The 27,093-nt window shown below is 52.9% G+C and overlaps 1 protein-coding gene across 1 annotated transcript in view; it reads right to left on the reverse strand.

Moving 5' to 3' along the window:
* Window positions 1-38: 38 nt before the first annotated feature.
* The window catches only part of LOC137315103 (deleted in malignant brain tumors 1 protein-like), a 44,018-nt gene continuing 16,963 nt past the window's right edge, over window positions 39-27,093 (reverse strand). The window contains exons 5-14 of the mRNA XM_067980027.1: window positions 24,472-24,574; window positions 23,968-24,282; window positions 17,989-18,303; window positions 16,440-16,751; window positions 4,186-4,500; window positions 1,969-2,283; window positions 1,440-1,651; window positions 1,001-1,103; window positions 570-884; window positions 39-88 (exon numbers count right to left, since the gene is read on the reverse strand). Of these exons, the coding sequence (XP_067836128.1) occupies window positions 39-88; window positions 570-884; window positions 1,001-1,103; window positions 1,440-1,651; window positions 1,969-2,283; window positions 4,186-4,500; window positions 16,440-16,751; window positions 17,989-18,303; window positions 23,968-24,282; window positions 24,472-24,574 (2,355 nt within the window). The remainder of the gene's footprint in view (window positions 89-569; window positions 885-1,000; window positions 1,104-1,439; window positions 1,652-1,968; window positions 2,284-4,185; window positions 4,501-16,439; window positions 16,752-17,988; window positions 18,304-23,967; window positions 24,283-24,471; window positions 24,575-27,093) is intronic.

A 27,093-nucleotide genomic window follows, 5' to 3' on the forward strand; every position in this document is an offset into this window, starting at 1 on the left:
GGTCATCGTCTGGACCTGTAAAAGAGACGGGAACACGGTTAGACTGGTCTGGGATTACGGGGACTTTCACTGGGGTCATCGTCTGGACCTGTAAAAGAGACGGGAACACGGTTAGACTGGTCTGGGATTACGGGGACTTTCACTGGGGTCATCGTCTGGACCTGTAAAAGAGACGGGAACACGGTCAGACTGGTCTGGGATTACGGGGACTTTCACTGGGGTCATCGTCTGGACCGGGAATAGAGACGGGAACACGGTCAGACTGGTCTGGGATTACGGGGACTTTCACTGGGGTCATCGTCTGGACCTGGAATAGAGACGGGAAGACGGTCAGACTGGTCTGGGATTCCGGGGACTTTCACTGGGGTCATCGTCTGGTCCTGGAATAGAGACGGGAAGACGGTCAGACTGGTCTGGGATTACAGGGACTTTCACTGGGGTCATCGTCTGGACCTGGAATAGAGACGGGAACACGGTTAGACTGGTCTGGGATTACGGGGACTTTCACTGGGGTCATCGTCTGGACATTTGGGCCCAGGTGTCAGTCTCCTCCCAATATCCCCACTCACCTGAGCAGGTAACTCCAGCGTCCTGACTGTGTGTGCAGTTATTCACCCCCCATGGGTTGGCCGGGCACTGATCGAGGGCAGGCTCTGTCCCCTGACACCTCACATCATCCAACCAGATCTCCCCGCTCCCCTCTCCGAAATAGGCCCCTGTGGTTCCTGACAGGGCCGTCCCACAGTTCAACAGTCTGCAGACGACTCTCGCTGCGTTTATATCCCAGCCGTTGTCGCAGACGGTCCCCCAGACGGAGTTACGATAGACCTCAACTCTCCCGGAGCACATGTTGTTCCCGTTCACCAGACGCACGGGCACCGGACCTGGAATAGAGACGGGAACACGGTTAGACTGGTCTGGGATTACAGGGACTTTCAATGGGGTCATCGTCTGGACCTGGAATAGAGACGGGAACACGGTCAGACTGGTCTGGGATTACGGGGACTTTCACTGGGGTCATCGTCTGGACCTGGAATAGAGACGGGAAGACGGTCAGACTGGTCTGGGATTCCGGGGACTTTCACTGGGGTCATCGTCTGGTCCTGGAATGGAGACGGGAAGACGGTCAGACTGGTCTGGGATTACGGGGACTTTCACTGGGGTCATCGTCTGGACCGGGAATAGAGACGGGAACACGGTTAGACTGGTCTGTGATTACGGGGACTTTCACTGGGGTCATCGTCTGGACATTTGATCCCAAGTGTCAGTCTCCTCCCAATATCCCCACTCACCTGAGCAGGTAACCCCACTCACCTGATCAGTTAACACCACTAACCTGAGCAGGTAACTCCAGCGTCCTGACTGTGTGTGCAGTTATTCACCCCCCATGGGTTGGCAGGGCACTGATCGAGGGCAGGCTCTGTCCCGTTACACCTCACATCATCCAACCAGATGGGCCCAGTCCCCTCTCCATATTGGGCGGCTCTTGTTCCTGACAGGGCCGTCCCACAGTTCAACAGTCTGCAGACGACACTCGCTGCGTTTATATCCCAGCCATTATCGCAGACACGACCCCAGACGGAGCTACGATAGACCTCAACTCTCCCGAAGCACATGTTGTTCCCGTTCGCCAGACGCACGGGCACCGGACCTGGAACAGAGACGGGAACACGGTTAGACTGGTCTGGGATTACGGGGACTTTCACTGGGGTCATCGTCTGGACCGGGAATAGAGACGGGAACACGGTGAGACTGGTCTGGGATTACGGGGACTTTCACTGGGGTCATCGTCTGGACCTGGAATAGAGACGGGAACACGGTTAGACTGGTCTGGGATTACGGGGACTTTCACAGGGGTCATCGTCTGGACATTTGGGCCCAGGTCCCATTATCCCCACTCACCTGAGCAGGTAACCCCACTCACCTGAGCAGGTAACTCCACTCACCTGAGCAGGTAACCCCACTCACCTGAGCAGGTAACTCCAGCGTCCTGACTGTGTGTGCAGTTATTCACCCCCCATGGGTTGGCAGGGCACTGATCGAGGGCAGGCTCTGTCCCATTACACCTCACATCATCCAACCAGATGGGCCCAGTCCCCTCTCCATATTGGGCGGCTCTTGTTCCTGACAGGGCCGTCCCACAGTTCAACAGTCTGCAGACGACACTCGCTGCGTTTATATCCCAGCCGTTATCGCAGACGGTCCCCCAGACGGAGTTACGATAGACCTCAACTCTCCCGGAGCACATGTTGTTCCCGTTCACCAGACGCACGGGCACCGGACCTGGAATAGAGACGGGAACACGGTTAGACTGGTCTGGGATTACGGGGACTTTCACTGGGGTCATCGTCTGGACCTGGAATAGAGACGGGAACACGGTCAGACTGGTCTGGGATTACGGGGACTTTCACTGGGGTCATCGTCTGGACCTGGAATAGAGACGGGAACACGGTCAGACTGGTTTACACGTTCACAGGAGTCTTCGACAGGGTCCCTGGGACCAGATGTTTCCCTCCTCCCAATCTCCGCACGTGATTCCCCCCCTCTACCGTCCCGTGATATAGTTCAACCCCCAATGGGGGAATGGCCTGTCCTGTCACACCCACTACATCTTCATGGTATCAATCACACAGCACAGAAGGAGGCCATTCGACCCATCGTGCCTGTGCCGGCTCTTTGGAAGAGTCCCACTCCCCCTGCTCTTTCTCCCGTAACCCTGTGAATTTTTCCCCTTCGGGTATTTATCCGATTCCCTTTTGAAAGTTATTATTGAATCTGCTCCCACCGCCCTTTCAGGCAGTGAATTCCAGATCATCACAACTCGCTGCGTAAAATAATGTCTCATCTCCCCCTCTGGCTCTTTTCCCGATCACCTTAAATCCGTGTCCTCTGGTTCCCGACCCTCCTGACACTGGAAACAGTTTCTCCTTATTTACTCCATCAAAAACCCTTCATGATTTTGAACACCTCGATCAAATCTCCCCTTAACCTTCTCTGGTCTGAGGAGAACAATCCCAGCTCCTCCAGTCTCTCCACATAACTGAAGTCCCCCATCCCTGGTCCCACACTGGTCAATCTCCCCTTAACCTTCTCTGGTCTAAAGGGAACAATCCCAGCTCCTCCAGTCTCTCCACATAACTGAAGTCCCCCATCCCTGGTCCCACACTGGTCAATCTCCCCTTAACCTTCTCTGGTCTAAAGGGAACAATCCCAGCTCCTCCAGTCTCTCCACATAACTGAAGTCCCCCATCCCTGGTCCCACACTGGTCAATCTCCCCTTAACCTTCTCTGGTCTAAAGGAGAACAATCCCAGCTCCTCCAGTCTCTCCACATAACTGAAGTCCCCCATCCCTGGTCCCACACTGGTCAATCTCCCCGTAACCATCTCTGGTCTAAAGGAGAACAATCCCAGCTCCTCCAGTCTCTCCACATAACTGAAGTCCCCCATCCCTGGTCCCACACTGGTCAATCTCCCCTTAACCTTCTCTGGTCTAAAGGGGAACAATCCCAGCTCCTCCAGTCTCTCCACATAACTGAAGTCCCCCATCCCTGGTCCCACACTGGTCAATCTCCCCTTAACCTTCTCTGGTCTAAAGGGGAACAATCCCAGCTCCTCCAGTCTCTCCACATAACTGAAGTCCCCCATCCCTGGTCCCACACTGGTCAATCTCCCCTTAACCTTCTCTGGTCTAAAGGAGAACAATCCCAGCTCCTCCAGTCTCTCCACATAACTGAAGTCCCCCATCCCTGGAATGATTCTCGTAAATCTCCTCTGCACCCTCTCTAAGGCCTTCACATCTTTCCTAAAGTGCGGTGCCCAGAATTGAACCCAATACCCCAGCTGGAGTCTAACCAGTGTTTTTTTGAGGTTTAGTATAACTTCCTTGCTTTTGTACTCTATGCCTCTATTAATAAAGCCCAGGATCCCCCATGCTTTTTAACTACTTTCTCAACTTGTCCTGCCACCTTCAAAGACCCCAGACGGTAACGATGTGCAGACATTTCCCACACCGAGATCGGACAAAGTGATTAAAAATGGGTTAGACCGGGGTTCAGAGGGAGTTGCTCTACTCGCCTGAGCAGGTAACCCCACTCACCTGAGCAGGTAACTCCACTCACCTGAGCAGGTAACCCCACTCACCTGAGCAGGTAACTCCACTCACCTGAGCAGGTAACTCCACTCACCTGAGCAGGTAACTCCAGCGTCCTGACTGTGTGTGCAGTTATTCACCCCCCATGGGTTGGCAGGGCACTGATCGAGGGCAGGCTCTGTCCCGTTACACCTCACATCATCCAACCAGATGGGCCCAGTCCCCTCTCCATATTGGGCGCCTCTTGTTCCTGACAGGGCCGTCCCACAGTTCAACAGTCTGCAGACGACACTCGCTGCGTTTATATCCCAGCCATTGTCGCAGACGGTCCCCCAGACGGAGTAATGATAGACCTCAACTCTCCCGGAGCACATGTTGTTCCCGTTCACCAGACGCACGGGCACCGGACCTGGAATAGAGACGGGAACACGGTTAGACTGGTCTGGGATTACGGGGACTTTCACAGGGGTCATCGTCTGGACCTGGAATAGAGACGGGAACACGGTTAGACTGGTCTGGGATTACGGGGACTTTCACTGGGGTCATCGTCTGGACCGGGAAAAGAGACGGGAACACGGTTAGACTCTGAGATTAGCAACAGAAACAATATAGGAACAGGAGGAGGCCATTCAGCCCCTCGAGCCTGTTCCACCATTCAGTCAGATCATGGCTGATCTGTGTCCTATCTCCATTTACCCTCCTTGGTTCCCTGTCCCTCGATACCCTTTACCCAACAAAAATCCATCGATCTCAGTCTTGAAAGCTCCAACTGACCCCCCGAATCTACAGCTTTTTGGGGGGGGAGAGAGTTCCAGATTCCCACTCCCCCTTTGTGTGAAGAAATGCTTCCCGACATCACCCCTGAACGGGCCGAGCTCCAATTTTAAGATTCTGCCCCCTTGTTCTGGACTCCCCCCACCCCCCCAGAGGAAATAGTTTCTCTCTATCGACCCTGTAAAATCCTTTAATCATCTTAAACCCCTCGATTAGATCCCCCCTTAATCTTCTACACTCGAGGGAACACAAGTCTAGTCTGTGTGACCCGTCCTCGTAATTTAACTCTTTTAACCCCGGGTATTATTCTGGTGAATCTGTGCCCCCCTCCCCTCCAAGGCCAATCTATCCTTCCTGAGGGGTGGGGCCTAGGACTGAACCCAGTATCAGTCTGAGTAAGTCTTGCTGTCCTGGAACCCAGTATCAGTCTGAGTAAGTCTTGCTGTCCTGGAACCCAGTATCAGTCTGAGTAAGTCTTGCTGTCCTGGAACCCAGTATCAGTCTGAGTAAGTCTTGCTGTCCTGGAACCCAGTATCAGTCTGAGTAAGTCTTGCTGTCCTGGAACCCAGTATCAGTCTGAGTAAGTCTTGCTGTCCTGGAACCCAGTATCAGTCTGAGTAAGTCTTGCTGTCCTGGAACCCAGTATCAGTCTGAGTAAGTCTTGCTGTCCTGGAACCCAGTATCAGTCTGGGTAAGTCTTGCTGTCCTGGAACCCAGTATCAGTCTGAGTAAGTCTTGCTGTCCTGGAACCCAGTATCAGTCTGAGTAAGTCTTGCTGTCCTGGAACCCAGTATCAGTCTGAGTAAGTCTTGCTGTCCTGGAACCCAGTATCAGTCTGAGTAAGTCTTGCTGTCCTGGAACCCAGTATCAGTCTGGGTAAGTCTTGCTGTCCTGAAACCCAGTATCAGTCTGAGTAAGTCTTGCTGTCCTGGAACCCAGTATCAGTCTGAGTAAGTCTTGCTGTCCTGGAACCCAGTATCAGTCTGAGTCAGTCTTGCTGTCCTGGAACCCAGTATCAGTCTGAGTCAGTCTTGCTGTCCTGGAACCCAGTATCAGTCTGAGTAAGTCTTGCTGTCCTGGAACCCAGTATCAGTCTGAGTAAGTCTTGCTGTCCTGGAACCCAGTATCAGTCTGAGTAAGTCTTGCTGTCCTGGAACCCAGTATCAGTCTGAGTAAGTCTTGCTGTCCTGGAACCCAGTATCAGTCTGAGTAAGTCTTGCTGTCCTGGAACCCAGTATCAGTCTGAGTAAGTCTTGCTGCCCTGGAACCCAGTATCAGTCTGAATAAGTCTTGCTGTCCTGGAACCCAGTATCAGTCTGAGTAAGTCTTGCTGTCCTGGAACCCAGTATCAGTCTGAGTAAGTCTTGCTGTCCTGGAACCCAGTATCAGTCTGAGTGAGTCTTGCTGTCCTGGAACCCAGTATCAGTCTGAGTCAGTCTTGCTGTCCTGGAACCCAGTATCAGTCTGAGTCAGTCTTGCTGTCCTGGAACCCAGCATCAGTCTGAGTGAGTCTTGCTGTCCTGGAACCCAGTATCAGTCTGAGTAAGTCTTGCTGTCCTGGAACCCAGTATCAGTCTGAGTAAGTCTTGCTGTCCTGGAACCCAGTATCAGTCTGAGTAAGTCTTGCTGTCCTGGAACCCAGTATCAGTCTGAGTGAGTCTTGCTGTCCTGGAACCCAGTATCAGTCTGAGTCAGTCTTGCTGTCCTGGAACCCAGTATCAGTCTGAGTAAGTCTTGCTGTCCTGGAACCCAGTATCAGTCTGAGTAAGTCTTGCTGTCCTGGAACCCAGTATCAGTCTGAGTAAGTCTTGCTGTCCTGGAACCCAGTATCAGTCTGAGTAAGTCTTACTGTCCTGGAACCCAGTATCAGTCTGAGTAAGTCTTGCTGTCCTGGAACCCAGTATCAGTCTGAGTCAGTCTTGCTGTCCTGGAACCCAGTATCAGTCTGAGTAAGTCTTGCTGTCCGAGAGTTGTGATATCGAACCCTCCGCCGACTCTCAGATCTTTCCCTTGCTTCGCCTTCGATTCCAGCCACTTTCCCTCGGACTCTCGGTTTTGTTGGGGCTGCTTGGAGTTGAGTTTCCAGATCAGCCACGATCTGATTGAATTGCACAGAACGTACAGCACAGAAACAGGCCATTCGGCCCAACAGGTCCGTGCCGGTGTTTATGCTCCACACGAGCCTCCTCCCTCCCTACTCCCATGTCACCCTATCCCCATATCCTTCTATTCCTTTCTCCCTCATATTCGCCTCAACTACTCCTTGTGGGAGCGAGTTCCACATTCTCACCACTCTCTGGGTGAAGAAGTTTCTCCTGAATTCCCGATTGGATTTATTAGTGACTCTCTTATATTTATGACCCCTCGTTCTGGTCTCCCCCACAAGTGGAAACATCTTCTCTCCGTCTACCCTATCAAACCCTTTCATAATCTTAAAGACCTCTATCAGGTCACTCCTCAGTCTTCTCTTTTCTAGAGAGAAGAGTCCCAGTCTGTTCAGTCTTTCCTGATGAGGATATCCAGAATGGTGGACCAGGCTCGAGGGGCTGACTGGCCTCCTCCTGTTCCCGTCTTGCTATGTGCCAAGCTCGGCCGGAGGCTGCCTTGACGTCGAGGCCACTCCCTCTCGGCTCCTCTGTCCGCGCCTGTACCGTAGCAAGGTCTGGAGGGCAAGTAGGTTTGGTGGAAGGTGAGCAGAGCGTGGTGGAAGAGCTTGGGGGGGGTGGGGGGCAGGGGGATGGTCTCCCCAGTGTCCTGAGGCCAACGGTTCTCCCTCAGCCCACATCACCAAAAAACAAAACCTGATCATCGGGGCTCGTTCACCACATCGCTCTGTGTGGGATCTTGCTGTGCCTCCATCACAGCAGTAACTGCACTTTAGAGTAATTCGGTAGTTGTCAAGGGTTTGAGGATGTTTTGGACAGTAAATAAATGAGAGTCCCTCCTTTCGTCCTTTGAAAGAGACAGAAAGCCGCCATCACTGGTTTGGGTCCAATTCTGGGCACCGCACTTTCGGAAAGATGTGAAGGCCTCAGAGAGGGTGCAGAGGAGATTTACTAGAATGGTACCAGGGATGGGGAGGCTTCAATTATGTGGAGAGACTGGAGGAGCTGGGATTGTTCTCCTTTAGACCAGAGAAGGTTAAGGGGAGATTGACCAGTGTGGGACCAGGGATGAGGGACTTCAGTTATGTGGAGAGACTGGAGGAGCTGGGATTGTTCTCCTTTAGACCAGAGAAGGTTAAGGGGAGATTGACCAGTGTGGGACCAGGGATGGGGGACTTCAGTTATGTGGAGAGACTGGAGGAGCTGGGATTGTTCTCCTTTAGACTAGAGAAGGTTAAGGGGAGATTGACCAGTGTGGGACCAGGGATGGGGGACTTCAGTTATGTGGAGAGACTGGAGGAGCTGGGATTGTTCCCTTTAGACCAGAGAAGGTTCAGGGGAGATTGACCAGTGTGGGACCAGGGATGGGGGACTTCAGTTATGTGGAGAGACTGGAGGAGCTGGGATTGTTCTCCTTTAGACCAGAGAAGGTTAAGGGGAGATTGACCAGTGTGGGACCAGGGATGGGGGACTTCAGTTATGTGGAGAGACTGGAGGAGCTGGGATTGTTCTCCTTTAGACCAGAGAAGGTTAAGGGGAGATTGACCAGTGTGGGACCAGGGATGGGGGACTTCAGTTATGTGGAGAGACTGGAGGAGCTGGGATTGTTCTCCTTTAGACCAGAGAAGGTTAAGGGGAGATTGACCAGTGTGGGACCAGGGATGGGGGACTTCAGTTATGTGGAGAGACTGGAGGAGCTGGGATTGTTCTCCTTTAGACCAGAGAAGGTTAAGGGGAGATTGACCAGTGTGGGACCAGGGATGGGGGACTTCAGTTATGTGGAGAGACTGGAGGAGCTGGGATTGTTCTCCTTTAGACCAGAGAAGGTTAAGGGGAGATTGACCAGTGTGGGACCAGGGATGGGGGACTTAAGTTATGTGGAGAGACTGGAGGAGCTGGGATTGTTCCCTTTAGACCAGAGAAGGTTAAGGGGAGATTGACCAGTGTGGGACCAGGGATGGGGGACTTCAGTTATGTGGAGAGACTGGAGGAGCTGGGATTGTTCTCCTTTAGACCAGAGAAGGTTAAGGGGAGATTGACCAGTGTGGGACCAGGGATGGGGGACTTCAGTTATGTGGAGAGACTGGAGGAGCTGGGATTGTTCTCCTTGGACCAGAAAAGGTTAAGGGGAGATTGACCAGTGTGGGACCAGGGATGGGGGACTTCAGTTATGTGGAGAGACTGGAGGAGCTGGGATTGTTCTCCTTTAGACCAGAGAAGGTTAAGGGGAGATTTGATCGAGGTGTTCGAAATCATGAAGGGTTTTTGACGGAGTAAATAGGGAGAAACTGTTTCCAGTGTCAGGAGGGTCGGGAACCAGAGGACACGGATTTAAGGTGATCGAGAAAAGAGCCAGAGGGGGAGATGAGGAGACATTATTTTACACAGCGAGTTGTGATAATCTGGAACTCACTGCCTGAAAGGGCGGAGGGAGCAGATTCAATTGGAACACACGGACTGCAGCGGTTCAAGAAGGCGGCTCACCACCACTTTCTCGAGGGCAATTAGGGATGGGCAATAAATGCCGGCCTTGCCAGCGACGCCCACATCCCGTGAATGAATTAAAAAAAACAGGAGGCCATTCAGCCCCTTGAGCCTGTTCCGCCATCCATTTAGATCATGGCTGATCTGTATCCAATCTTCAGCTACCCGCCTTGGCTCAATATCCCTTAATACCCTCGGCTAACAAAAATCTATCGATCTCCGAATTAAAATGATGAATTGAGCTCGCATTCTAGAGTCGAATGGGCAGATACTCTCTGGAGTTTAGAAGAATGAGAGGTGATCTCATTGAAACATATCAGATTCTGAGGGGGCTTCACAGGGTAGATGCTGAGAGGCTGTTTCCCCCTGGCTGGAGAGTCTAGAACTAGGGGGCATAGTCTCAGGGTAAGGGGTCGGACATTCAGGACTGAGATGAGGAGGGATTTCTTCACTCAGAGGGTTGTGAATCTTTGGAATTCTCTACCCCAGAGGGCTGTGGATGCTCAGTCGTTGAGTATATTCAAGGCTGAGATGGAGAGATTTTTGGACTCGAGGGGAATCAAGGGATATGGGGATCGGGCAGGAAAGTGGAGTTGAGGTCGAAGATCAGCCATGATCTGATTGAATGGCGGGGTAGGTTTGAGGGGCCGAATGGCCTACCCCTGCTCCTATTTCTTATCTTCTTATGATCTCTCTCCTGAACGGCCTGGCTCTGATTTTAAGGTGATGTCCCCTTGTCCTGGACTCCCTCCACCAGTGGATAAAGTCTCTCTCTATCCACCCGATAAAATCCTTCCAAAATCCTCTCAACCTCAATCAAATCACCCCTTAACCTTCCATATTCCAGGGAATACAAGTCTCGTTCATGGAATCTCTCCTCACAATCTAACCCTTGGAGCTCAGGTAACATTATTTAAAAAGGGCAGTAGGCAGAAGGCTGGAAATTATAGACCAGTTAGCCTAACATCTGTGGTGGGTAAAATTTTGGAGTCTATTATTAAGGAGACAATAGCGGAACATTTGGATAAACATAATTTAATAGGACAAAGTCAGCATGGCTTTACGAAGGGGAAGTCATGTCTGACAAATTTGCTTGAGTTCTTTGAGGACATAACGTACAGGGTGGATAAAGGGGAACCAGTGGACGTAGTGTATTTGGACTTCCAGAAGGCATTCGACAAGGTGCCACATAAAAGATTATTGCTCAAGATAAAGAATCACTGGATTGGGGGTAATATTCTGGCATGGGTGGAGGATTGGTTATCTAACAGGAAGCAGAGAGTTGGGATAAATGGTACATTCTCGGACTGGCAACCAGTAGCCAGTGGTGTTCCACAGGGGTCGGTGCTGGGTCCCCAACTCTTTACAATCTATATTAACGATTTGGAGGAGGGGACCGAGTGTAACATATCAAAGTTTGCAGATGATACAAAGATGGGAGGGAAAGTAGAGAGTGAGGAGGACATAAAAAACCTACAAGGGGATATAGACAGGCTGGGTGAGTGGGCGGAGATTTGGCAGATGCAATACAATATTGGAAAATGTGAGGTTATGCACTTTGGCAGGAAAAATCAGAGAGCAAGTTATTATCTTAATGGCAAGAAACTGGAAAGTACTGCAGTACAAAGGGATCTGGGGGTCCCAGTGCAAGAAGATCAAAATGTTAGTATGCAGGTGCAGCAGGTGATCAAGAAGGCCAACGGAATGTTGGCTTTTATTGCTAGGGGGATAGAATATAAAAACAGGGAGGTATTGCTGCAGTTATATAAGGTATTAGTGAGACCGCACCTGGAATACTGCATACAGTTTTGGTCTCCATACTTAAGAAAAGACATACTTGCTCTCGAGGCAGTACAAAGAAGGTTCACTCGGTTAATCCCGGGGATGAGGGGGCGGACATATGAGGAGAGGTTGAGTAGATTGGGACTCTACTCATTGGAGTTCAGAAGAATGAGAGGCGATCTTATTGAAACATATAAGATTGTGAAGGGGCTTGATCGGGTGGATGCGGTAAGGATGTTCCCAAGGATGGGTGAAACTAGAACTAGGGGGCATAATCTTAGAATAAGGGGCTGCTCTTTCAAAACTGAGATGAGGAGAAACTTCTTCACTCAGAGGGTAGTAGGTCTGTGGAATTTGCTGCCCCAGGAAGCTACATCATTAAATAAATTTAAAACAGAAATAGACAGTTTCCTGGAAGTAAAGGGAATTCGGGGTTACGGGGAGCGGGCAGGAAATTGGACATGAATTTAGATTTGAGGTTAGGATCAGATCAGCCATGATCTTATTGAATGGCGGAGCAGGCTCGAGGGGCCGATTGGCCTACTCCTGCTCCTATTTCTTATGTTCTTATGTAAAGGCAAACATTCCATTCGTGTTTTTAATTATTTATTGTACCTGACATTTTCGTGATCCGGGTACATGGACCCCTAAACCTCTTTGGAGCCTCCACTGTTCTGAGCTTTCCACTTTTAATAAAAACTCCGATCAATCCTTTTTTGGTCCAAAGTGGATGACCTCACACGTACCTGGGTTGAAATCCATCTCCCACAGTTTCACCCACTCACTGAATCTCTCAATGTCTCTCTGTGATGTTATGCCCTCGTCTCCACTATTTACCACACCACCAATCCTCGTATCATCGATAAACGTGGATATAAGGCTCTCCATTGTGTTATCTAAGTCCTTAATGAATATAGTGAACAGTCGAGGCCCCAGCACACATCCTTGTGAGAAACCACCGGTCGAGTACCTCTCCATTCTCCCCACTCTCTGCCTTCTGCCGTCTAACCAATCCCCCTTAATTCCATGAGCTTTCATTTCAGCCAACAGCCTCTGATGTGGAACCTTAATCGAGCGCCTTCTGGAAGTCCATATAAACGACATCCGTGGACATTCCCCTGTCCACGACTTTAGTTGTAGAGTCATAGAGTTATACAGCACGGATAGAGGCCCTTCGGCCCATCGTGTCCACGCCGGCCATCAAGCCCAGTCTAATCTAATCCCATATTCCAGCATTTGGTCCGTAGCCTTGTATGCTATGGCATTTCAAGTGCTCATCCAAATGCTTCTTGAATGTTGTGAGGGTTCCTGCCTCCACAACCCTCTCAGGCAGTGAGTTCCAGACTCCAACCACCCTCTGGGTGAAAAAGTTCTTTCTCAAATCCCCTCTAAACCTCCCGCCTTTTACCTTGAATCTATGCCCCCTTGTTATAGAACCCTCAACGAAGGGAAAAAGCTCCTTAGTATCCATCCTATCTGTGCCCCTCATAATTTTGTACACCTCAATCATGTCCCCCCTCAGCCTCCTCTGCTCCAAGGAAAACAAACCCAAACTTCCCAGTCTCTCTTCATAGCTGAAGCGCTCCAGCCCTGGTAACATCCTGGTGAATCTCCTCTGCACCCTCTCCAAAGCGATCACATCCTTCCTGTAGTGTGGCGACCAGAACTGCACACAGTGGCCTAACCAGTGTTTTATACAGCTCCATCATAACCTCCTTGCTCTTATATTCTATGCCTCGGCTAATAAAGGCAAGTATCCCATATGCCTTCTTTACCACCTTATCTACCTGTTCCGCCGCCTTCAGGGATCTGTGAACTTGCACACCAAGATCCCTCTGACCCTCTGTCTTGCCTAGGGTCCTCCCATTCATTGTGTATTCCCTTGCCTTGTTAGTCCCTCCAAAGTGCATCACCTCGCACTTTTCCGGGTTAAATTCCATTTGCCACTGTTCCGCCCATCTGACCAACCCATCTATATCGTCCTGCAGATTGAGGCTATCCTCCTCGCTATTTACCACCCTACCAATCTTTGTATCATCAGCGAACTTACTGATCATACCTTTTACATTCATATCCAAGTCGTTAATGTAGACCACAAACAGCAAGGGCCCCAGCACCGATCCCTGTGGTACCCCACTGGCCACAGGCTTCCAGTCACAAAAACAACCTTCGACCATCACCCTCTGCCTTCTGCCACTAAGCCAGTTTTGTATCCAAAGTGCCAAGGCACCCTGGACTCCATGGGCTCGTACCTTCTTGACCAGTCTCCTGTGCGGGACTTTATCGAAGGCCTTACTGAAATCCATATATACCACATCCACTGCGTTACCCTCATCCACACGCCTAGTCACCCCCTCAAAAAATTCAATCAAATTAGTCAGACATGATCTTCCCTTGACAAAGCCATGTTGACTATCCCTGATTAATCCTTGCTTCTCCAAGTGGAGACTAATTTTGTCCTTCAGAATTTTTTCCAATAATTTTCCTACCACTGATGTTAGGCTCACTGGCCTGTAGTTCCCCGGTTTTTCCCTACTCCCCTTCTTGAATAATGGTACTACATTAGCGGTTCTCCAGTCCTCTGGCACATCCCCTGTGGCCAGAGAGGTTCTGAATACATGTGTTAGAGCCCCCGCAATCTCCTCCTTTGCCTCACACAGTAGCCTGGGATACATTTCGTCCGGGCCTGGGGATTTATCCATTTTTAGGCCTGCTAAAACCGCCAATACCTCCTCCCGCTCGATGTTAATATGTTCGAGTATATCACAGTCCCCCTGCCGTATTTCTATGTCTACATCGTCCTTCTCCATAGTGAAAACAGATGCAAAAAATTCATTTAGAACCCCTCCTACATCTGCCGGCTCCACACACAGATTGCCATTTTTGTCCCTAATGGGCTCTATTTTTTCCCTAGTTATCCTCTTACCCTTAATATACTTATAAAACATCTTAGGATTTTCCTTTATTTTGCTCGCCAGTGTTATTTCATGGCCCCTCCTTGATCTCCTAATTTCTTTTTTAAGTATCCCCCTGCACTTTTTGTACTCCTCTAGGGCTTCCTCCGTCTTTAGCCTTTTGTATCTGCCAAAAGCCCTCCTTTTTTTCCTAATCCATTCTCGTATATCCCCTGACATCCAAGGTTCCCTGGAGTTCTTGGAACCACCCTTGACCTTTACGGGAACATGTTGCCATTGTATGGTCTCAATCTCCCTTCTGAAAGACTCCCATTGCTCCGATGCGGATTTTCCTACAAGCAGCTGATCCCAGTCCATTTTGGCCAGATCCTGCCTTATCCTATTAAAATCGGCCTTCCCCCAATTTAGAACCTTTATTTCCGGCCCCTCCCTGTCCTTTTCCATGACCACCTTAAATCTCACCAAATTATGGTCACTGTCACCAAAGTGCTCACCTACTAGCACTTCTTCCACTTGGCCGGCCACATGCCCTAGAATTAGGTCCAGTACCGCCCCCTCTCTTGTAGGACTTTCTACATGCTGGCTCAAAAAGCTCTCCTGGATGCACGTTAAGAATTTTGTACCCTCTAAGCCTTTTACACTCTGAGTATCCCAGTTAATATTGGGGAAGTTGAAATCCCCCACTATTATTACCCTATTATTTGCACAATTTTCTGAGATTTGTCTACATATCTGTTCCTCGATCTCCCCCTGACTGTTTGGGGGCCTATAGTACACTCCCATCAAAGTGCTTGCCCCCTTTTTGTTTTTAAGCTCCACCCATATGGCCTCATTTGAGGAACCTGCTAATATATCATCCCTCCTTATGGCAGTAATTGATTCTTTAATTAATATTGCGACCCCCCTCCTCTTATACCTCCCCCTCTGTCTCGCCTGAAGATTCTGTACCCCGGAATATTGAGCTGCCAGTCTTGCCCCTCCCTCAACCATGTCTCTGTGACAGCAACAATATCATACTCCCATGTGTTTATCAACACCTTCAGTTCATCCACCTTATTCGCAAGACTCCTTGCATTAAAATAGATGCCATCCAGCCTTGCTCTTACATATTTGCCCTGTCTTGCAAGCTGACTTGTTTTTTTCTCTATATTTGGCTGCACATCACCCCCTATTGTAGCTCCACTCTGTATCCCATCCCCCTGCCAAGTTAGTTTAAACCCCCCCCAACAGTGCTAGCAAACCTCCCCGCAAGGATATTTGTCCCGCTCTGGTTCAGGTGCAACCCGTCCGACTTGTACAAGTCCCACCTTCCCCAGAAGCAGGCCCAGTGATCCAGGAAACTGAAACCCTCCCTCCTGCACCAACTCTTCAGCCACGCATTCATCTGCTCTATCCTCCTATTTCTATACTCACTAGCCCGTGGCACTGGGAGTAATCCAGAGATTACAACCTTTGTTACTTCCTCAGATAATTCGATCAGGTTGGTCAGACCTGACCTCCCCTTCACAAATCCACGTCTCTGAGCCTAAAGCTTCTTTTCCCTTTCCCCCTTCTTGCAACTCTTACGATCGTTTTTTTGTCTTCCTTTGCTGCTCTTTGTACCTCTCCCAGTCCCCTGGATCGACACTATTCTTTGCCCTCTTGTCTGCTCTTTCCTTTACTCTGATGCTATCCCTCACCTCCTTTTGCCGAGCGGGGCTGCTTTATTTGGGGGAAGTGCAGCCCTTTCCCCTTGGGGGGTATCGACTGGTCCTCTGTTAATCTCTGAACGCCTCCCACTGTTCATCTGTGCTTTTGGCCAGTTTAAGGTTCTCGCTGTCTCTCTCTCTCGCCCCGTTAAAGTTAGTCTCGCCAAAATGATGGTAATTTTAAGTTTCTCCTTTTTGCGGGCTAACCTTGAATTCGATTCTGTTCCGATCTCTGTTCGATAAATCTTTCCGTACCGTTGGATTATTAACTAAATCTAGCTTATTACTGTGTAGGAACTTTCAAAAGGGAATTGGATAAATACCTGAAGGGGAAAAGTTGGCAGGGCTACAGGGAAAGAGCAGGGGTTGGTGGGGAGAAGTGGGGCTAATTGGATAGCTCTTTCAAAGAGCCAGCACAGGCACGATGGGCCGATTGGCCTCCTCCCGTGCTGTGGGTTGTTGTGGCACTATGTCCGACCAGCTGTGGGGAGGGGGCAGAAGGAGAAACAGGCTCGAGGAGCGCCATGGACTGACTCCTGCTCCTGAATCTTCAAGGAGGCGATCAGTCAGCGAGACACTCGACGCTGAGACGAGCTTTACCTGAACAAGAGACGCCTGCATCCTGACTGTGCGAACAGTCGGCCTTCACCCAGGGGCTCACCAGGCACCTGTCCAACGAAGCTTCAGTCCCGCTACACCGCAAACCGCCCAGCCAGATCTCCCCGGTCCCTCGGCTCCGGTGGGTCCCTGTTACAGACTCGGCCTTCCCGCAGTTCAGCTGTCGGCAGACCACGTCTCCGTCGGTGAGGTCCCAGCCCTGCTCGCAGACGCTCCCCCAGACGGACTCGTAAAAGATCTCGACTCTCCCCGAGCACATGTTGTTCCCGTCTGCCAGTCTGACCGGGAAGGGCCCTGCGAACAAGGAGACTCCAGCTAAGTTTCACACACACACACACTCACACACACACACAGAGCAGGAAAGGCCCAGGCTCCCTCCCCGGCCTGTGATAAGTTAGGCCTGATCTCCCCCCCGGGGATGGACTGAGTGATACCACAGTCCCAGGCTCCCTCCCCGGCCTGTGAAAAGTTAGGCCTGATCTCCCCCCCCGGGGATGGACTGAGTGATACCACAGTCCCAGGCTCCCTCCCCGGCCTGTGATAAGTTAGGCCTGATCTCCCCCCACCCCACCCCCCACCCGAGGATAGGACTGAGTGGTACCACAGTCCCAGGCTCCCTCCCCGGCCTGTGATAAGTTAGGCCTGATCTCCCCCCCGGGGATGGACTGAGTGATACCACAGTCCCAGGCTCCCTCCCCGGCCTGTGATAAGTTAGGCCTGATCTCCCCCCCGGGGGTGGGACTGAGTGATACCACAGTCCCAGGCTCCCTCCCCGGCCTGTGAAAAGTTAGGCCTGATCTCCCCCCCGGGGATGGACTGAGTGATACCACAGTCCCAGGCTCCCTCCCCGGCCTGTGATAAGTTAGGCCTGATCTCCCCCCCGGGGTGTGGGACCGAGTGATACCACAGTCCCAGGCTCCCTCCCCGGCCTGTGATAAGTTAGGCCTGATCTCCCCCCCCCCGCCCGCCCACCCGGGGATAGGACTGAGTGGTACCACAGTCCCAGGCTCCCTCCCCGGCCTGTGAAAAGTTAGGCCTGATCTCCCCCCCGGGGGTGGGACTGAGTGATACCACAGTCCCAGGCTCCCTCCCCGGCCTGTGAAAAGTTAGGCCTGATCTCTCCCCCGGGGGGGTGGGACTGAGTGATACCACAGTCCCAGGCTCCCTCCCCGGCCTGTGATAAGTTAGGCCTGATCTCCCCCCGGGGGGTGGGACTGAGTGATACCACAGTCCCAGGCTCCCTCCCCGGCCTGTGATAAGTTAGGCCTGATCTCCCCCCGACCGGGGATGGACTAATCCCCACACAGAGCAGGAAAAGGCATTAATTGCAACGAAGCCTAAATGATGTTTGTATTTGAATTGAGTGCCTTGGCTGTGTCTTTGAACTCCTGCCCGAGACAGAGGGGTTAATTGTTGTCGCACCTTTATCAAATTAAGTTGGAACACGACTGAGTCTCTCAGAGAAGCCAAAATCCTGGACGAAAAAAACATTTCCCTTTGCGAGACACATGAAATGCAAAGCTCGAATTACCGTAGCAGGTGACTCCAGCGTCCTGCCCGTGTGTGCAGTTATTCACCCCCCATGGGCTGGCAGGGCACTGATCGAGGGCAGGCTCCGTCCCCTTACACCTCACGTTATCCAACAAGATGGGCCCAGTCCCCCCTCCGTAAGCTGCCGCATTCGGCACCGACACGGCCGCCCCGCAGTTCAGCAGTCTGCAGACGACACTCGCTGCGTTCAGATCCCAGCCATCGTCGCAGACGGTCCCCCAGACGGAGTCACGATAGACCTCAACTCTCCCGGAGCAGTCGTTGCTCCCATTCACCAGCCGTACGGGCACCGGGCCTGGAATAGAGATGGGAAGAGGTTGAATGGTGTAGCACTGCTAACACCCAGCCCTGCCAACCTGTTCGAGGGCAAGGAAGGGAAACAGACCTGCATCTCCATCACCCCTTTCACCACCTCAGGACCTCCCAAAGTGCTTGAGAGACAAAGAAGGAAGTTTTTGGAGTGCAGTCACGATTGTAATGTAGGAACTATGGCAGCCAATTTGCGCACAGCAAGATCCCACAAACAGCAATCAGATCATCGGTGGGTTGAGGGATAATTATTGGCCCCGGGACACCGGGGAGAACTCCCCATCTCTTCTTCCAGTAGTGGCTGTGGGATCTTTTACGTTCACTTGCGAGGGCAGACAGGGCCCCCGGTTTAACGTCTCATCTGAAAGACGGCACCTCCGACAGTGCAGCACTCCCTCAGTACTGGGACCGGGGAGTGTGGGCCTGGATTATGGGGCTCGAGTCCTAGAGTATATCCATCTACCTCCGACAGTGCAGCACTCCCTCAGTACTGGGACCAGGGAGTGTGGGCCTGGATTATGGGGCTCGAGTCCTAGAGTATATCCATCTACCTCCGACAGTGCAGCACTCCCTCAGTACTGGGACCGGGGAGTGTGGGCCTGGATTATGGGGCTCGAGTCCTAGAGTATATCCATCTACCTCCGACAGTGCAGCACTCCCTCAGTACTGGGACCGGGGAGTGTGGGCCTGGATTATGGGGCTCGAGTCCTAGAGTATATCCATCTCCCTCCGACAGTGCAGCACTCCCTCAGTACTGGGACCGGGGAGTGTGGGCCTGGATTATGGGCTCGAGTCCTAGAGTATATCCATCTCCCTCCGACAGTGCAGCACTCCCTCAGTACTGGGACCGGGGAGTGTGGGCCTGGATTATGGGGCTCAAGTCCTAGAGTATATCCATCTACCTCCGACAGTGCAGCACTCCCTCAGTACTGGGACCGGGGAGTGTGGGCCTGGATTATGGGGCTCGAGTCCTAGAGTATATCCATCTCCCTCCGACAGTGCAGCACTCCCTCAGTACTGGGACCGGGGAGTGTGGGCCTGGATTATGGGCTCAAGTCCTAGAGTATATCCATCTCCCTCCGACAGTGCAGCACTCCCTCAGTACTGGGACCGGGGAGTGTGGGCCTGGATTATGGGGCTCAAGTCCTAGAGTATATCCATCTCCCTCCGACAGTGCAGCACTCCCTCAGTACTGGGACCGGGGAGTGTGGGCCTGGATTATGGGGCTCAAGTCCTAGAGTATATCCATCTCCCTCCGACAGTGCAGCACTCCCTCAGTACTGGGACCGGGGAGTGTGAGCCTGGATTATGGGGCTCAGGTCCTAGAGTATATCCATCTCCCTCCGACAGTGCAGCACTCCCTCAGTACTGGGACCGGGGAGTGTGGACCTGGATTATGGGGCTCGAGTCCTAGAGTATATCCATCTCCCTCCGACAGTGCAGCACTCCCTCAGTACTGGGACCGGGGAGTGTGGGCCTGGATTATGGGGCTCGAGTCCTAGAGTATATCCATCTCCCTCCGACAGTGCAGCACTCCCTCAGTACTGGGACCGGGGAGTGTGGGCCTGGATTATGGGGCTCAAGTCCTAGAGTATATCCATCTCCCTCCGACAGTGCAGCACTCCCTCAGTACTGGGACCGGGGAGTGTGGGCCTGGATTATGGGCTCAAGTCCTAGAGTATATCCATCTACCTCCGACAGTGCAGCACTCCCTCAGTACTGGGACCGGGGAGTGTGGGCCTGGATTATGGGGCTCGAGTCCTAGAGTATATCCATCTCCCTCCGACAGTGCAGCACTCCCTCAGTACTGGGACCGGGGAGTGTGGGCCTGGATTATGGGGCTCGAGTCCTAGAGTATATCCATCTACCTCCGACAGTGCAGCACTCCCTCAGTACTGGGACCGGGGAGTGTGGGCCTGGATTATGGGGCTCGAGTCCTAGAGTATATCCATCTCCCTCCGACAGTGCAGCACTCCCTCAGTACTGGGACCGGGGAGTGTGGGCCTGGATTATGGGGCTCGAGTCCTAGAGTATATCCATCTCCCTCCGACAGTGCAGCACTCCCTCAGTACTGGGACCGGGGAGTGTGGGCCTGGATTATGGGGCTCGAGTCCGAGAGTATATCCATCTGCCTCCGACAGTGCAGCACTCCCTCAGTACTGGGACCGGGGAGTGTGAGCCTGGATTATGGGGCTCAAGTCCTAGAGTATATCCATCTACCTCCGACAGTGCGGCACTCCCTCAGTACTGGGACCGGGGAGTGTGGGCCTGGATTATGGGGCTCAAGTCCTAGAGTATATCCATCTCCCTCCGACAGTGCAGCACTCCCTCAGTACTGGGACCGGGGAGTGTGGGCCTGGATTATGGGGCTCAGGTCCTGGAGTATATCCATCTACCTCCGACAGTGCAGCACTCCCTCGGTACTGGCACCGGGGAGTGTGGGCCTGGATTATGGGGCTCGAGTCCTAGAGTATATCCATCTCCCTCCGACAGTGCAGCACTCCCTCAGTACTGGGACCGGGGAGTGTGAGCCTGGATTATGGGCTCGACCCCACACCCTCTAAACTCCATGTATGGTTTCGTCCATCATAAGAAGATACGAAATAGGAGCAGGAGTGGGCCATTCTGCCCCTCGAGCATGGTCCGTCATCCAATCAGATCATGGCTGATCTTCGACCTCAACTCCACTTTCCCGCCCGATCCCCATATCCCTTCGATTCCCCTCGAGTCCAAAAATCTATCGATCTCAGCCTTGAATATACTCAACGACTGAGCATCCACAGCCCTCTGGGGTAGAGAATTCCAAAGATTCACAACCCTCTGAGTGAAGAAATTCCTCCTTATCTCAGTCTTGAATGTCCGACCCCTTATCCTGAGACTATGCCCCCTAGTTCTCGACTCTCCAGCCAGGGGAAACAGCCTCTCAGCATCTACCCTGTGAAGCCCTCTCAGAATCTGATCTGTTTCAATGAGATCACCTCTCATTCTTCTGAACTCCAGAGAGTATCGGCCCATTCTACTCAATCTCTCCTCATAGGACAACCCTCTCATCCCAGGAATTAATCTAGTGAACCTTCGTTGCACCGCCTCGAAGGCAAGTATATCCTTCCTTAGATAAGGAGACCAAAACTGTACACAGTACTCCAGGAGAGGTCTCACCAAATCCCTGGACAATTGTAGTAAGACTTCCTTACTCTTGTACTACTCCTATCCTCAGATACTAATTTGGGTCGGGGAGTTTATTTGGAGAAAAGAAATCAATATCTTCAGGAGAGAAATGAAAAAATCCATCAGGTATTGTACAGTGAGATAGACAGGAATTATCTCCCAGATCCCCGAGGGTGAGGGGTCAGTGTCTGACCCACCCAGTCTCCATCAGAGGGAGGAGCCCCTTCACCCCCTCTGTCTGGGGGGGTGCGTGGTGAATTAACCCCAGATCCCCGAGGGTGAGGGGTCAGTGTCTGACCCACCCAGTCTCCATCAGAGGGAGGAGCCCCTTCACCCCCTCTGTCTGGGGGGGGAATTATCCCCCAGATCCCCGAGGGTGAGGGGTCAGTGTCTGACCCACCCAGTCTCCATCAGAGGGAGGAGCCCCTTCACCCCCTCTGTCTGGGGGGGGAATTATCCCCCAGATCCCCGAGGGTGAGGGGTCAGTACATCGCCCACCCAGTCTCCATCAGAGGGAGGAGCCCCTTCACCCCCTCTGTCCGGGGCGGGGGGTGAATTAACCCCAGATCCCCGAGGGTGAGGGGTCAGTGTCTGACCCACCCAGTCTCCATCAGAGGGAGGAGCCCCTTCACCCCCTCTGTCTGGGGGGGGCGGGGGGGTGAATTAACCCCAGATCCCCGAGGGTGAGGGGTCAGTACATCGCCCACCCAGTGACTGCACCAGCTCGGGATCAGTACAGGATCGCTCCAATGAAGACAGCGGGTGCAGATACGACAGGCCGAATGGCTTTCTGTGCTGTCGATTTCCACGGTTCCCTGATTCGAGGAAATTCCTTCTCCTGACTGTGGGCCCACTCCTGTTACAATCCGGATACACCTCAGATAGGAACCTCACTCACCCGAGCAGGTAACTCCACTCACCCGAACAGGTAACTCCACTCACCCGAGCAGGTAACTCCACTCACCCGAGCAGGTAACTCCACTCACCCGAGCAGGTAACTCCACTCACCCGAGCAGGTAACTCCACTCACCCGAGCAGGTAACTCCACTCACCCGAACAGGTAACTCCACTCACCCGAGCAGGTAACTCCACTCACCCGAACAGGTAACTCCACTCACCGGAGCAGGTAACTCCACTCACCCGAGCAGGTAACCTCACTCACCCGAGCAGGTAACTCCACTCACCCGAGCAGGTAACTCCACTCACCCGAACAGGTAACTCCACTCACCCGAGCAGGTAACCCCACTCACCTGAGCAGGTAACCCCACTCACCCGAACAGGTAACTCCACTCACCCGAACAGGTAACCCCACTCACCCGAACAGGTAACTCCACTCACCCGAGCAGGTAACTCCACTCACCCGAACAGGTAACCCCACTCACCCGAACAGGTAACCCCACTCACCCGAACAGGTAACTCCACTCACCCGAGCAGGTAACTCCACTCACCCGAACAGGTAACCCCACTCACCCGAACAGGTAACCCCACTCACCCGAACAGGTAACTCCACTCACCCGAGCAGGTAACCCCACTCACCTGAGCAGGTAACCCCACTCACCCGAACAGGTAACTCCACTCACCCGAACAGGTAACCCCACTCACCCGAACAGGTAACTCCACTCACCCGAGCAGGTAACTCCACTCACCCGAACAGGTAACCCCACTCACCCGAACAGGTAACCCCACTCACCCGAACAGGTAACTCCACTCACCCGAGCAGGTAACTCCACTCACCCGAACAGGTAACCCCACTCACCCGAACAGGTAACCCCACTCACCCGAACAGGTAACCCCACTCACCCGAACAGGTAACTCCACTCACCCGAGCAGGTAACTCCACTCACCCGAACAGGTAACCCCACTCACCCGAACAGGTAACCCCACTCACCCGAACAGGTAACTCCACTCACCCGAGCAGGTAACTCCACTCACCCGAACAGGTAACCCCACTCACCCGAACAGGTAACCCCACTCACCCGAACAGGTAACTCCACTCACCCGAGCAGGTAACTCCACTCACCCGAACAGGTAACTCCACTCACCCGAGCAGGTAACTCCACTCACCCGAGCAGGTAACTCCACTCACCTGAGCAGGTAACTCCACTCACCTGAGCAGGTAACTCCACTCACCCGAACAGGTAACTCCACTCACCTGAGCAGGTAACCCCACTCACCGGAGCAGGTAACCCCACTCACCCGAGCAGGTAACTCCACTCACCCGAACAGGTAACTCCACTCACCCGAGCAGGTAACCCCACTCACCCGAGCAGGTAACTCCACTCACCCGAGCAGGTAACCCCACTCACCGGAGCAGGTAACCCCACTCACCCGAGCAGGTAACCCCACTCACCCGAGCAGGTAACCCCACTCACCCGAGCAGGTAACTCCACTCACCCGAGCAGGTAACCCCACTCACCCGAGCAGGTAACCCCACTCACCCGAGCAGGTAACTCCACTCACCTGAGCAGGTAACCCCACTCACCTGAGCAGGTAACTCCAGCGTCCTGACTGTGTGTGCAGTTATTCACCCCCCATGGGTTGGCAGGGCACTGATCGAGGGCAGGCTCTGTCCCATTACACCTCACATCATCCAACCAGATGGGCCCAGTCCCCTCTCCATATTGGGCGGCTCTTGTTGCTGACAGGGCCGTCCCACAGTTCAACAGTCTGCAGACGACACTCGCTGCAATTATATCCCAGCCGTTGTCGCAGACGGTCCCCCAGACGGAGTTACGATAGACCTCAACTCTCCCGGAGCACATGTTGCTCCCGTTCACCAGACGCACGGGCACCGGACCTGGAACAGAGACGGGAACACGGTTAGACTGGTCTGGGATTACGGGGACTTTCACTGGGGTCATCGTCTGGAACGGGAATAGAGACGGGAACACGGTTAGACTGGTCTGGGATTACAGGGACTTTCACTGGGGTCATCGTCTGGACCGGGAATAGAGACGAAAACACGGTTAGACTGGTCTGGGATTACGGGGACTTTCACTGGGGTCATCGTCTGGACCTGGAATCGAGACGGGAACAAGGTTAGACTGGTCTGGGATTACGGGGACTTTCACTGGGGTCATCATCTGGACCTGGAATAGAGACGAAAACACGGTTAGACTGGTCTGGGATTACTGGGACTTTCACGGGGGTCATCGTCTGGACCTGGAATAGAGACAGGAACACGGTTAGACTGGTCTGGGATTACGGGGACTTTCACTGGGGTCATCGTCTGGACCTGGAATAGAGACAGGAACACGGTTAGACTGGTCTGGGATCACGGGGACTTTCACTGGGGTCATCGTCTGGACCTGGAATAGAGACAGGAACATGGATAGACTGGTCTGGGATTACGGGGACTTTCACTGGGGTCATCGTCTGGACCTGGAATAGAGACGGGAACACGGATAGACTGGTCTGGGATTACTGGGACTTTCACGGGGGTCATCGTCTGGACCTGGAATAGAGACGGGAATACGGATAGACTGGTCTGGGATTACGTGGACTTTCACGGGGGGCCATGCGTGAAGTTTATAACTGCACACGGTCCCTGGAACATGTCCCTCAGTTAGGCCACAGCTGGAGTATTGGAGACAGTTTGGGAGTGACCAGGGGTGAAGGGGATACAGTTACAGAGAGAGACTGGTTAAGATTAAGGGGGTCCTGAGAGATTACTGAATGTTACCAGGGGTGAGGGAGCAGGAGAGAGGGATTAGACTGGGTGGGATATTAAAGGGTACGGGGAGTGAGGGGAGAGTGGGATTAGACTGGGTGGGATATTAAAGGGTACGGGGAGTGAGGGGAGAGTGGGATTAGACTGGGTGGGATATTAAAGGGTACGGGGAGTGAGGGGAGAGTGGGATTAGACTGGGGGGGATATTAAAGGGTACGGGGAGTGAGGGGGAGAGAGGGATTGGACTGGGTGGGATATTAAAGGGTACGGGGAGTGAGGGGGAGAGTGGGATTAGACTGGGTGGGATATTAAAGGGTACGGGGAGTGAGGGGGAGAGTGGGATTAGACTGGGTGGGATATTAAAGGGTACGGGGAGTGAGGGGGAGAGTGGGATTAGACTGGGTGGGATATTAAAGGGTACGGGGAGTGAGGGGAGAGTGGGATTAGACTGGGTGGGATATTAAAGGGTACGGGGAATGAGGGGGAGAGTGGGATTCGACTGGGTGGGATATTAAAGGGTACGGGGAGTGAGGGGAGAGTGGGATTAGACTGGGTGGGATATTAAAGGGTACGGGGAGTGAGGGGAGAGTGGGATTAGACTGGGTGGGATATTAAAGGGTATGGGGAGTGAGGGGGAGAGTGGGATTAGACTGGGTGGGATATTAAAGGGTACGGGGAGTGAGGGGGAGAGTGGGATTAGACTGGGTGGGATATTAAAGGGTACGGGGAGTGAGGGGGAGAGTGGGATTAGACTGGGTGGGATATTAAAGGGTACGGGGAGTGAGGGTGAGAGTGGGATTAGACCGAGTGGGATATTAAAGGGTACGGGGAGTGAGGGGGAGAGTGGGATTCGACTGGGTGGGATATTAAAGGGTACGGGGAGTGAGGGGGAGAGTGGGATTAGACTGGGTGGGATATTAAAGGGTACGGGGAGTGAGGGGAGAGTGGGATTAGACTGGGTGGGATATTAAAGGGTACGGGGAGTGAGGGGGAGAGTGGGATTAGACTGGGTGGGATATTAAAGGGTACGGGGAGTGAGGGGAGAGTGGGATTAGACTGGGTGGGATATTAAAGGGTACGGGGAGTGAGGGGGAGAGTGGGATTAGACTGGGTGGGATATTAAAGGGTACGGGGAGTGAGGGGGAGAGTGGGATTAGACTGAGTGGGATATTAAAGGGTACGGGGAGTGAGGGGGAGAGTGGGATTAGACTGGGTGGGATATTAAAGGGTACGGGGAGTGAGGGGAGAGTGGGATTAGACCGAGTGGGATATTAAAGGGTACGGGGAGTGAGGGGGAGAGTGGGATTCGACTGGGTGGGATATTAAAGGGTACGGGGAGTGAGGGGGAGAGTGGGATTAGACTGGGTGGGATATTAAAGGGTACGGGGAGTGAGGGGAGAGTGGGATTAGACTGGGTGGGATATTAAAGGGTACGGGGAGTGAGGGGGAGAGTGGGATTAGACTGGGTGGGATATTAAAGGGTACGGGGAGTGAGGGGAGAGTGGGATTAGACTGGGTGGGATATTAAAGGGTACGGGGAGTGAGGGGGAGAGTGGGATTAGACTGGGTGGGATATTAAAGGGTACGGGGAGTGAGGGGGAGAGTGGGATTAGACTGAGTGGGATATTAAAGGGTACGGGGAGTGAGGGGGAGAGTGGGATTAGACTGGGTGGGATATTAAAGGGTACGGGGAGTGAGGGGAGAGTGGGATTAGACTGAGTGGGATATTAAAGGGTACGGGGAGTGAGGGGGAGAGTGGGATTAGACTGGGTGGGATATTAAAGGGTACGGGGAGTGAGGGGAGAGTGGGATTAGACTGGGTGGGATATTAAAGGGTACGGGGAGTGAGGGGGAGAGAGGGATTAGACTGGGTGGGATATTAAAGGGTACAGGGAGTGAGGGGAGAGTGGGATTTGACTGGGTGGGATATTAAAGGGT

This window comes from Heptranchias perlo, unplaced genomic scaffold, assembly GCF_035084215.1.
Source record: "Heptranchias perlo isolate sHepPer1 unplaced genomic scaffold, sHepPer1.hap1 HAP1_SCAFFOLD_534, whole genome shotgun sequence".
Lineage (NCBI taxonomy): Eukaryota > Metazoa > Chordata > Chondrichthyes > Hexanchiformes > Hexanchidae > Heptranchias > Heptranchias perlo.